Raw genomic sequence first — 13,456 nt, 5'->3', positions numbered from 1 at the left:
ACTTCTTAAAACAATGCAGACAAAGCAGCCTTCGTTCTCAATAAACCAGAAGTGAAGAGAAAATGATCAATAAATGGGTCACGTGACCCAAAAGAACGCAAAACACCACCAATTACCAATATCAATTTGAGCTGGCGGCACAGTAAGCATTTCTCGCTAGCATGCTACTTACTTTTGCTACTTCGTTTGAATATAAAAACGACCTCGGGTACAGTAATCTAGAGTTCCATAAGAACATCTCAAGAATGTGTCTAATATTCGTATTCTAGATTTAACATCTCTTAGTTCGTCATTTGATTTCTCACTGTGACGCAAGAGTAATTTGACATTTGGAAATTTGAAAAAAAAATCGTCATCGAAGTCATTTCTACTCAAACGAAGAAGCAAAAGCAAGTAGCAAAAGCAAGTAGCAAAAGCAAGTAGCATGCTAGCGAGAAATGCCTAGTGTGACGCCACCTTCAAAAACCGTGTTTGCTGACCATGCGAAAAATCTCAGCTCTTGTTTGAAATAGGGCGGGAACTGCGACACCAACAAGTACAGTCGCATACAAAAGTTTTTACCCACCCTGAAAATTTCATAACAAAATAAAAATTCTTTGTCTGAGAATTGTCTTTTTTCTTTATCTATTCAAGAAAATAACGTAGTCTTAAGCTCAACAGTACATAGGAAAACATATCACGCACTTGACAAAATCAAATCATATTGACGTTGTGGAAACCTTAACGTGTGTCAAAACTTTTGTTCGTGACTCTATTTACCAAGGTCTTTAATCCCCAAGGCGTAGTTAACCTTCCAATTTTAGTTAACGCTTTATTCTCTTAAATTAATAGGTGTGATGACAGAGCCCCAGTAATTAATTAATTCACGAAGACAATTAGTATATGATATTCGGAGACAAGATCGCATGCGCTTGTCTATCGTCATTTATTTCAAACGTTGAGCTGCTTGAGTCATAAGGGGAATGCAAGCAGACGATGAGTGTAGAATTAGGTTGAACACCTTGGGTGCAACATCCACTCCTGACTCCTTAAGAATCCGAAACCTGTTGGGGGGGTTTCCCTCATAAAAGACAATGATGCTGAGTAAGAGAAAAAGGTAGGGAAAACAAAAAACCGAATTACCAAAGCAGGATGAGAAAGATAAAGAAAAGAATTGATACAAAATTTCCAGATGTAATTTGAATCCTGGAACCGTTAAAACCGTTACGGTGATAACGACTGTGAATTGTGTCGGTTCGTTGTTTTTTTGGAAAAAGTAGAAAAAGAAATGGGTTGTCCACACACACGAAAATCTGTGTTCTGATCGATAGTCTGTCACATGCTGTACTTCTTCAGATTGCTGGTCAAGCCCACGTCACGCAAAGACAGGCTTTAGTCGCCGAATCCGTGAACACAAGGTCTGACGCTGAACCTTCCAGTGACAATAACAACGATGAAGTAATTTATTTTCTAAAAGTTATTCTTTTTCTTTGGCCAAGTGGTGTAAAACATGGCGTATTGCGTGTTTAAAGGTTCCTAAAAATGGACAAAAGTTGTTGCTTGTGAACAAGAGGACAGACTATGACTATATGTGGGACAAAACTGCTGTGAATCAAAAACCACTTCTTATTTTTGTGTTAAAAATTTCCCCCACTGAAGTACTTTTTTTGTGAGGGAAATAGTGTTTGGTGGAAAAAAAGACATAGAATAAAGACTAGACATGTTTCATGTCTTTATCTGATACATAGGAAGAATACAGTAAAGTGGCAAATTACACGAAAAAATTAAGCCTACCAGAAACAAAAATGGATGTTTCTCTTTGACTGTGTAAAATGTCATACTCTAAACAAACAATACTGAGAACAAAATGCTGTGTCATGTACGCGAAAAAAGTTGTCCAGTCCTGAAATGTTCTGCTATGTGTGCAGTGTGTTTTGGTACTATCATAAGTACTACGACGCTGGTAAAGTACTACTTATAACCCAAAGAACCTGTACTTTCACGGGTATTATATAAATTCAAATAGGTTGTAGAAATAAGATTACAATATGTATAAAACTTATAGATCATAACAATATTAGTAAAAAAAAAATTGTTAGGTCGCTCAGTATCCTTACTGTTTTTTTTTTTTTTGGGGGGGGGGTCATTTCTGCAATGACTCAGCTTCTATAATGTCTTATCATCTTTTAATCTTTTATTTCATTATCCCAATTTCACACTTTTTATTCGTTATCTACATATCCCAAACTTATCAAGAACATCACCTCTTTAAAAGCGATGTTTCATTTTAAGAATTTTCTCATTTTACTTAAATTCCAGCGTGTTTTATTTCCAACAAACTCAATTTTATTCTATTGAGTAGAAACGACTTCAGTTACGATTTTTTTTTTTTCAAATGTCAAATTACTCTTCCGTCACAGTGAGAAACTGAACGACGAACTAAGAGAATTTTAGATTGTTTTAAGAAAAGGTTAGATAAATTTATGGATGGGGATGATAGTTGGTAATGGACATGGAACTGCCTAGCGTAGGCCTCATATTCTCTTGTAGTCTCCTTCAATCTTATGTTCTTCTGTCTCCATTTTGTTTATCGTGATTAGTTCAAGGGTTATAATATTGGAGTTTAACTAACAATTTGGACCTTGCTTACGTTCATTAAGTCGATGAAAAAATTAGCTCTATCGATCCTTGCAATCTGTCTACTGTCTTGGGTTTGTACACCCTTTCTGGCAGGTTCATAGTATCTATACCCAATGTCATCACTGTCTACCACATCCTTGTGTTTATTTTGTTATCCCTAAATATTCCTCCTTGTGGTTGTACTATTCATTATAATATACCACTTTCCTTACTAGCTGTTCCCCCTATATAGTCCACATTCTTCCATACCAGTTGTCACTATCATTTTCACTCACTTTTTTTTTCTTCAAATTTTCTGTTCTTTCTTCACTGTTTCATCTGATACTTCTCCAAACGCAGTAGTCAAAATTATAATTGTACGTCTTCTTGTAATGAAGTTAATTCTAACACTGGTACGCTTTTATTAACTCCCACTCTCGTGTTGTTCACTGACATATCCCATTTAATTGGGTATTCCACGTCCTGTGTGTATCGCACTTTCAAAAGACGCTGGAGACGATATTCTGTCTATATAGTTCAAGGGCTTTTTCCCCCTTACAAGGGGGGTAGCCAAATCAAAAGGCAAGTACCCGATCCTACCCATTCTATTCCCATCTATCACCTTTCCTTTCCTTTCATCATAGCTCCTCATGGATGACGGGTCATCTCTGTATCCCGACCACTACCCTTGGTCAGAAACAATGCAGCAAGCCACACCACATCCATACCAAGTCCTTCACTTAATCGGCAACCCCACCCTCTCCGTCACCTCATGCAAAAGGAGAGAGAGAGAGAGAGAGAGAGAGAGAGAGAGAGAGAGAGAGAGAGAGAGAGAGAGAGAGAGAGAGAGAGAGAGAGAGAGAGAGACAAGACGGGGAGACATCCTTTCGAGCTGCGTCAGACTATGCTATCATTCATACATAACCACTTCCTAACACCCCATCCCCCCCCATCCCCTCCCATCTTTGCATCACGGTATCATCTATACACAGCCATTCTCCATTCACTTCAATTGTTTTACCTCATAAGACACATAGTAATAGGGAGAAAGTGGGTGGTGGGAGGGCCTTCTCTAGTCATAAGATGGGCATAAAGTGAGACGAGGATCTCATGTTCTTAAGCTTATTAAGTGCTGTCTCAAAGCGTCGATTACATTGGTAGGAGAAAGGTCCATATAAGGCCATATTAGGCGTTTATGAGGTTTGTCTGTTTTGTCGGGTGTTCCTTCCAGGGTTTTTGCAACACGTTTTGTAGTGTGGACCAGAGGGTAGGATAGACTGTTGCAGGCACTGGACTGGAAGCGTCCAAACGGGATTGACACCGCGTCTCGAGCTGCCTTGTCGGCCCGTTCATTATCCGGGATGCCAACGCGAAATGGCAACCAACAAAAGGGTGGAGGTTGGATGTGGAAGGAGACTCGGATAATCCACGAGTGGATCTTGTGGATCAACGGGTGGTGGGAGTGGAGAGTGGAGTGTTCCTGGGAGTTTCGTGAGTCTTGAGATGATTATTTACGGTGGACGAGGGGAAGTTGTAAATAAGGAATAAACCAACAAGGGGAGTACAGCTTTTGGCGGTAACGAATGACATGAAGGAGGTAAGGAAAGAGTTCCAGATCCAACGTCTATGAAAGATATTCCTGCATAATCCACTCTATGGTCAGAACGTGATCCATCTGTATACATGTTCGCAGATGAATGGGAAGTTAGGTGGCAAAGATATTCTTGCTTGATATCGATTGGTATATTTTTTATAGTATGGCCAAGATAGGGAAAGGACATATTGTAGGTAGTAATCATGTTGCCTGGGTAAATGTTGTGACTGAAGGACATTGTCAGCTATTTTTAGTGTAGAGAGCAAGTCTATACTTTTCATGCCATATGGACGGGTACAATGCGAGCGTATGTCAAATTTCTAAAAGGTTAATGGGTCGAAGATCGTGTTAACACATTGAGGCAGTAAGGGGAAATCTTGAAGTAGTAGATACGTTTAAGTGGTTTCAATGAACGACGAATGCTTGACGGGGGGATCCACTTTCTACATAAAATCGTTAACATTTCATTGGGGTATTCTGGTAACCATCTGTGCTTATGAGTGGGCAGAGACAGTGAACCGAGTCTAATATTCGGGGGTCTGTGATTGAGGAGGGAAGACTTGGCATCCATTTTAAGTTTTGTTTGGATGGTTTTGCAAATGTTTCAAAGGGATTGTCTGTCGAGTCCCAAGGTTGTGTGATAATTATTTTAGTTCACAGGTTCAGGGGCAGGGCGCTTTTAGATGCTAAAAAAGAGTGTGTGTGTGTGTGTGTGTGTGTGTGTGTGTGTGTGTGTGTGTGTGTGTGTGTGTGTGTGTGTGTGTGTGTGTGTGTGTGTGTGTGTGTGTGTGTGTGTGTGTGTGTGTGTGTGTGTGTGTGTGTGTGTGGAATAATAAATTTGTTTTCAAAGTAGACTTTTTCTAGGTTTTGGGGAGGCTTCTTAGCCCCGCCAAATGGAGAGTTGAGGGGATAGAACAGATAGACTTTGGATTTGGGAACATTGTTATTCCCTACTATGTCTTCTTGATGATGATGATAATGATAATGGTGATGGCAATGATGGTTATAATAATGATGGTTATGATGATGATGATGATGGTGATGACGACGACGACGATGATGAAGAAAGATATAAATTAAAAAAAACAAGGGGGGAAATATACAGGAATACATTCCAGTATATGACGATGCTGGAGGAATATCTGTATAATTCCACTTTACACGTGGAAAGGGGACAAGTGTGAGTGCAGTAGTTTCAGAGGGATCAGTTTCTTGAGTGTAGTTGGGAAGGCTTATGGGAGGGTTTTGATTGAGAGGATTAGGAGAGTAGAAGAGGGAATAATTGGTGAGGAACAATATGGGTTTAGGAAAGGTAGGGGCTCTATGGATCAAATTTTTGTGGCATAGCAGATATGTGAGAAAGCTATAGGAAAAGGTAAGGATGCTTTTCGGGCCTTTAAGGATTTGTAAAAAGCTTATGACAGGGTAGACAGGAAGGCACTATGGGAGTTTTTGCAGATGCATGGGATTGGGGGAGAGCTGCATAGGTCAGTCAAGAGTTTTTACAAGAGTAGTAGAGTCTGTGTTAGAATTGGAAATGGAGAGAACGAATGGTCTGAGGTAAAGGTGGGACTTAGACAGGGATATGTCATGTCGCCATGGTTGTTCAATGTGTACATGGATGGGGTGGTGCGAGAGGTAAAGGCGAGGGTAACGGGCACGGGACTGGAGATGGTTAAAGAAAACGGAGAAAAGAGGGAGGTGAGCCAGTTGTTGTTTGCTGACGACACTGCGCTTGCGGCAGAGTCAGAGGAGGGATTAGGGAAGTTAGTGACGGAGTTTGGGAGGATATGCGATAGGAGAAAGTTGAAGGTAAACGTGGATAAAAGGAAGGTGATGAGATGTACAAGGAGAGGATGGCAGCGAGTTGGAAGTAAGTTTTCAAGGAGAAAGGCTAGAGGAAGTGGATAGTGTTTTCAAGGAGAAAGGCTGGAGGAAGTGGATAGTATTTCCAAGGAGAAAGGCTGGAGGAAGTGGATAGTATTTGGTGTCGCATGTGGCAGGAAAGGGAGGAGTGGAGGTGGAGATAAATTGTAGACTGAGAGAAGCAAATAAATGCCTTGGTCCCCGAGGCATCTAATTGCTTCTCTCAGGCTTGGGGAATTAAAAAGTGTCATTAGAAATAGGCGTTTGGGAATGGATGCAAGGACGAGACTATATGAAGGGGTGATTGTGCCGACAGCATTGTTATGGGTCAGAGACCTAGAATTTAAGAGAGGCAGAAAGGAAAAGTTTAAATATGTCTGAGAAGTATGGTGGGGGTTAGGATGTTGGACAGCGTGAGAAACGAGATAAGGAGAGCTGGGGTGGAAAGGGAGATGGCAGACAGGACTGGTGAAGGAGTATTGGGATGGTTTGGACACATGGAAAGAATGAGTGAAGGAAGATTAGTACATGCAAACATAATTGCGTAATACAAAAAATATATTGGGTATATGACTGCCCGCTAAAGAAACCGCAATGAAAAATGCAGTTATAATTAATTCATAATAGCTGATAAGCAAGGTGACTACGCCTTAATGACTGATAGAACAGGCAACCAAAGTTATACAACGCAGAAAAAAATTAATGTTGTGTCCGATTGATATTCATATTCCAAGGGCGCAATCATTACCATTATTACTATTTTTTTTTTTTTCATAATAAAAATGGTGCAAAATGTCTGACAATGTTCTGTGCAAAAACTAGTTTAGTAAGAAAGCACAAACGAAATTGGTTTCGCCTCAGTCAATGCGAGCCTTTCCTGTCCCGTGCGGCTCAGCTGACGTCATCAACATATTACAAACGATATGACGTCAAGACGGCTGCATGGCGACCGATCTGTATATCGATGACCTTGGTTACAGAAAATGGGGCTCATGATCCGAACATGTTATTGTGATATATATACATACACACACACACACACAGATATATATATATATATATATATATATATATATATATATATATATATATATATATATATATATATATATATATATAATTTGACAAACAAATAGTTCTGTGGCTGTTAAGGTATTTTCAAGTCTCCTTCCTTGTGAGCATTGTACCATAATTCAGGGACATCTATAGACAGTACAGTTCGGGTAATTTACAATTAACTTTCTTCACGTCTTTCTGAAGATCTATCGATGTAAGTTGGTGAAGGCCAAATAAAAAATTAAGTAAAAAATAAACAATAAGTAATAAATAAATACACGTTTGTAGTCAGTGACTTCGATGCAAAACATGAGGAAGAACATGGCAGGCAAATTGGGATGTTTGGAGAACAGAAATGACGCGAGGCGAAGTGTAAGTTAATTTTGCAGAGAACGAAACAAAAGCTGGCCCTACACGACCAATATTATTGCGCAATATTCCGTATTGCACAATATCATTGACCACTTGGCCGACACCATCTGCTATTTAGGTTGTGACTAAAGAGGGGTTCCAGACTTTACTGTCTCCTGTCCTAACCATCACGAACCATTCCTAGGCTATACCGTCAATAATATTTTACAATGCGGAATATTGCACAATAATATTGATCGTGTATTGCCCCACTTTCCTCCAAAAACGTGTAGGTTGTAAACAGCAGAGAACGAAATGGACTTCATAGTTATTTGAGACCAACAGCGTTCGCAGTGTTACCGTCTTACATAAAATAGATAAAAGCAGTGATTACAGAATGACCGGTTGCAGTTGAAGTTCAATTTCGGAGAGAAATTAATTCGCTTTGAAGAGGAAAATAAGACTTGCACAGGTAAAGGGTAACAAGCACGAATATTTGCTAGAAATAAAAATAAGTGAAAAATGAATAAATAAATAAATAAATAAAATAAATAAAACAAAAATGAAAAATAAATAAACTTAAACAGCTAAAAACAACAAATAACGAGAGACATTTTAGCATATTGCTTTGGCGTTTCCAAACGAATCGTAAAGGGCCATTTACACGATCAAACGGTTTGTCAAGCAAGTGTTTGAACTGACGTTTGACCTTGGAGTTTTCGCGCTGTAAGCGGGTCACGATCTTGATACCTCAGAATAGCAGGCAACGACACTAACCACTATACCAGCAAACCATGTGGAATAGATTTCGTTCTCTCCTGCGCTTCTAAGAGTACACGGGAGCATAAGAATGAAGGAGACTCCAAGAGACCATAAGGCCTACACTGGGCAGTCCCGTGTCAATTACCAGCTGTCATCCCTATCCATAGTTATTACCCAATCTTCTCTTAAGGCGTCCAGCTGTTTCAGCGCTCACTACATAGGTACTAAGTCTACTCTATTTCTTAACCAATGACCAGCGGAATGGACTTAGTAACCATGTAGGAGTGAGCACTGAAACTATCGGTTGTCTTAAGAGACAGATAACTTTATGGATGGGAATGACAGGCGGTATGGGACATGGAACTGCCTAGTGTAGGCCCTATGGTCTCTCACAGTCTCCTCCATTCTTATGTTCTCTTGGAAGACACTTTTGATGAAAAAAATCTCGCCCGATCTTTGTCAACAAGGCCGAGAATGGAAGCAAGGCTGTGAAAGATGACTATCGTTCCAGTAATGACTACTCTTGTCGTGACTAACGGCTTGGCGTGGTCGAAAACATGAAGAACAGTACCATGGGGGGAACATATGTCTCGGTGAGGACACGCCCCCTGCACACACACACACACACACACAAACGCTGAATACCTTGGTTTGTTTATGTATTCAAAGACACGCCCCCTACAGACATACACAAACGCTGAATACCATGTGTGTGGTTTGTTTATGTATAAAATGACACGCCCTCTACACACACACACACACACACACACACACACACATAGTAGTTTAGATAAAATGAGATATGAAGACGGGACACCACGAGCATAGCTCCCCTTCCCGTAAAATACAACTAGGTAAATACACACACACACACACACACAGTTGGTAGAGCGCTGAACTGGGAAGTAGAAGTGCTCCCAGTACACAGTTCGAATCCTGCCCAGGGCCGAAATTATTTCGGTATCGCTGTGCCTTGGGTCGTTACTCTGACCTCGTGGGCGGGGAGTTGGGTGTGTGTGTGTGTGCAAGGTCATAGCATTACCCATAGATCGGACCTACGAGCTCTGAGCTCTCTTCCAGGAGGGAAATAGCTGTCGATCACGAGTCCAACACGTGATCCAAAGACCAAGTGAATACACACACAAAAAAAAAACCGCTGAATACTTTGTGTGGTTTATGTATACAATGGCACTCCCCCTACACAAACATACACACACACAAATTCTGATTACCTTGCGTGTTTTGTTTATGTACACAGACACACACACACACACACACACACACACACACACACACACACACACACACACACACACACACACACACACACACACACACACACACACGACTCGGTGGCACGGTTGATAGAGTCCCTGACTGTCACTACGGCGGTCCGGGTTCGAATCCTGCCCAGGGCTGAAATAATTTCAGTATCGCTGCGCTTCGAGTCGTTACTCCAACTTTCATGGGCGGGGAGTTGGGTGTGTGTGTGTGCGTGTAAGGTCACAGCATTACCCATAAATCGGTCATACGAGCTCTGGGCTCTCTTCCGCGATAGAAATAGCTGTCGATCACGAGTCCAGCACGTGATCCAAAGACCAAGGTGAAAGGTGAATATACACACACACACAAACGCTGAATACCTTGTGTGGTTTGTTTATGTATACAAAGACACGCCCATCTACACACACAAACGCTGAAAACCTGATGCGGTTTTTTTTTCAATTATACAATCTGTTATTTTTTCTTTGTCTATGTATATATTGATAAAATGAATATCAAGAACGAGTGTAAACGAATATAAGAATATTAAGATATTCCTGGGTATGGAACATTGTGTGCTAATGCTGTTATGTAATATTTTGTACTATCTTAATATATGTAATATTATGTAGTGATATTGTGCACTAATACTAATTTCTACGGTCATCTTATATCTAATATGGCCAGAGCTGTGACACAGAGGACAACGAAACGTGACCCTTTCTTTGGTGTTCCGGGGTCAATGTTGTTTATTATCCGGAACATATCCGGCACTGTTAAGCTTCCGGATCCGGACCTAAGTAAAAAAAAAATAAAATAAAATAAAGTTCGCAACCACCCTCACTACTTCGGTAATCCTTTCTTCAGGTTCTAACGCGCGTTTTTGTTTCTTCCTACAGCAGGATGGGGGAGCGGCAGTCGCTGGCCGACTTCATCATGGCCAAGAGGGGCATCGAGAAGCTTTCCACTTCGAAAACCCAACAGCAGAAGCCGAAGAGTTCGTCGAACCTCCCCTCGATCTCGGAAAAGTCGGCAGATCGGAAGAAGAGGGAGGCGGAGGAGAAGGAGAAGAGGCTTCGAGACGACGAGGCGAGGAGGAGGAAGGACGAGACGGAGAGGAAGGACGAAGACGAGAGGAAGCGGAAGAAGGAAGAGGAGGAGCGGAAGAGAAGAGAGAGGGAAGACCCTAGAGGAAGGGAAGACGATGAAGACAAGAGGAGGAAGGAGGAGGAGGAGCGAAGGCGGAGGGAAAGGGAGAAAGAAGAGGAGAGAAGGAGGAAAGAAAAAGAAGAGGAGAAGAGGAGGAAGGAAAGGGAAGAGGATGAGAAAAGGAGGAAGGAAAGGGAAGAGGATGAGAAGAGGAGGAAGGAAAGGGAAGAGGATGAGAAGAGGAGAAAGGAAAGGGAAGAGGATGAGAAAAGGAGGAAGGAAAGGGAAGAGGATGAGAAAAGGAGGAAGGAAAGAGAAGAGGAGGCAAGACGAAGAAGGGAAGAAGAGGAAGAGGAGGAAAGGCGAAGGAAAAGAGGGAAAGATGAAGATGAAGAGGAAAGAAGACGAAGAAGAGAAAGAGAGAGAAGGAGAAAGGAGGAAGATAAGGAGAGAGAGGATGAGAGGAAAGAGGAGAGGAAAGAGGAGGAGGAGGACAGGAGGAAATACAAGGAGGAGGACAGGAGGAAAGACGAGGAGGACAGGAGGAAAGACAGGGAGGAGGACAGGAGGAAAGACGAGGAGGACAGGAGGAAAGACAAGGAGGAGGACAGGAGGAAAGACAAGGAGGAAGAACGAAAACGACAAAGAACCGCAAGAAGATACAAAGACGACAACGACAACGAAGACGACCCTAAGAAGAATCCCAATCAGAAGAACAACAAGAGCCGACCGGACAGCAGGAGAAACAGCGGTCACTGGGGGAACCTTGGCGGGAAGAACGACCTCGGGAAGAGCTTCGGTTCTTCGCTAAACAACGACGAAAGCTTCCGCAATTTCTGGAAATGGCTCACCAACGGGAAGAAGGATGACATGGGGAAAGCCAAAGCCCTCCTCTTCGAAGACTAACATTCTTCTCCACGAAGTCCGTGCTGCCAACCGCGAACTTCGCGCGCGAAGTGATCAATACCAGAAGTGCCTTACCACCGGATCGAGAACCAGCGTGACTTGTGGTGATTTGGGTCTCCTAGCCAGTTCGTGGAACCCTGTGCAAGTCGGCTCTCCCTCCCCCTCCCCCCCCACCAGCAAGTACCTATGAACAATATCATACACTTACACATAAATGCATGTTCAAAGTCACATTCATAATCACCAACTCTGCCTCTTCAGTTTGAAAATGACAAAGAGCCTATACATACAGCTTGGGCAAATGACAGTCAACTGTACCCGTTGTACTTGTTTATATGGATAGGGATGACAAATGATAAGGAACATGGAACTGCCTAGTGCACGCCTTATGGTCTCTTGTTTGTAAACACGTGTCGCCTATTTCGTACTCTGGTACATGTGACACAAACATCAACACGAACATGAATACATAATTAACTGTGCATGTATAAAGTCAAGAATGTTTTCTTTCCAACGGGTCCTTTCCCTGGGCCTTCGTGCATCCTTAGCAACGCCGCCCCTAGGCGAACTCCTCAAGTGTCACAAACCAAAACACAAAGCCAAACTTTAATGACTCCAAAGCCCGCACCCTAAGGTCTACTGTGCATGTCCACTCGATTATTCATGTCCAGGCCATCAACTCGCCAACGCCAAATGACCTCAAATTGATCACCTGAGCCAAAAAAAAGGGTTACGCTTTGCAAGCGACCTGTTTTGAAAATCTGCCCTGAGAAACAAATGGGCGTTTTCAATTCTAACCCTTAACTGACCGGTTGCCCAGTGGATACCGTGTCGAACTCATGACTATGTGGTCGTGAGTTCGATTCCCGGGACACGCTGCGGGTTTCTTGCGTTGGTTCCCGACAGACATGGCGAGGCGGGGAGGCGACCCAAACATCGGCCTAAAAAGAAAACAGCGGCTTGCCGCAACTGACAGGAGGTTTCTCATTTCCCACTTCATGGGAGTGGGAGGGTGAGAACGAAAAGAAAATGAGTGGATGAGAAGCTTTCTCGGCTGATTAAAATCTCCTGGCGACAGACAGAATATTACACACACACACACACACACACATATATATATACACACACAACGGTGACTGCAGGTCGTTTATGGGTTCATGTCTGAATATGGAAACAAAATTTTGAATGACTGCATATTATATTATTATTATCATTGTTTTATTGTCTATTAATTTTGCCAATTAATTACAGTCTCCTCCACTTCTGCAGTTACAGGCTCCGAGGAGACCATTGTATATGTGGCAACGCTGCTTCTTAATGTATATATGGCAACACTTTCTTGAAATGTGGTGGCCCACAGGCTATACTTCCACTCCTATCAACTACGTTTACAAAAAAAACACAAAAATGTCAGGATCATACGCCAGGAGGCGCTGAGTAGCTGCGGCCGAAGCCGTCACCTTTGCCCTATGTATATGCGCTTTAGGGACTGTTGGGGCAGGTAACAACAGTCACTGCTGAGAATCGGAGAGGAGTGCGGGATTCGAACCCACAACTAAGCGAATGCGAGACCAGCACGCCTCAGTTTATGAAACATTATATATATATATATATATATATATATATATATATATATACATATATATATATATACATATATATATATATATATATATATATATATATAATATTAAAAATATAAGAGGATAAACAATGACCTTTATCAGGTATTTCCCTACAGTTACCCAACCCAACAACCTACCCTCTTCGCAATGATGAAACGGGGACCCTCGACTATAGAGCCCCAAATCCACTTGAAATATAATTCTTCTTCTTTCGTTTAATACCTAACGTAATTGTGATATAGCATATGCATGCCTTTCTTATCTGATCCGGACAGTCCAACTTACC

The 13,456-nt window shown here is 41.9% G+C and overlaps 1 protein-coding gene across 1 annotated transcript; it reads left to right on the top strand.

Annotated features, from left to right (window-relative positions):
- The first annotated feature begins 1,000 nt into the window (after nt 1-1,000).
- On the top strand, nt 1,001-13,109 carry LOC143024371 (uncharacterized). Its single transcript, XM_076183166.1, has 2 exons — nt 1,001-1,096; nt 10,390-13,109. The coding sequence occupies exons 1-2, from the start codon at nt 1,074-1,076 to the stop codon at nt 11,543-11,545; spliced, it is 1,179 nt and encodes a 392-aa protein (XP_076039281.1). The 5' UTR covers nt 1,001-1,073; the 3' UTR covers nt 11,546-13,109.
- Nucleotides 13,110-13,456: the final 347 nt, after the last annotated feature.

Source organism: Oratosquilla oratoria, chromosome 4 (genome assembly GCF_046742065.1).
Source record: "Oratosquilla oratoria isolate Oo_2021 chromosome 4, ASM4674206v1, whole genome shotgun sequence".
NCBI lineage: Eukaryota > Metazoa > Arthropoda > Malacostraca > Stomatopoda > Squillidae > Oratosquilla > Oratosquilla oratoria.
Note: the sequence above shows the minus strand (reverse complement) of the source record. Positions and strands in the feature narration are given on the sequence as shown.

Bases quoted from the DNA above. Each gene is read 5' to 3' on its own strand.
- LOC143024371 (XM_076183166.1), top strand. From the start codon at position 1,074: ATGATGCTGAGTAAGAGAAAAAG. The intron at 1,097-10,389 runs GTAGGGAAAACA...TTCTTCCTACAG, and splicing joins ATGCTGAGTAAGAGAAAAAG to CAGGATGGGGGAGCGGCAGT.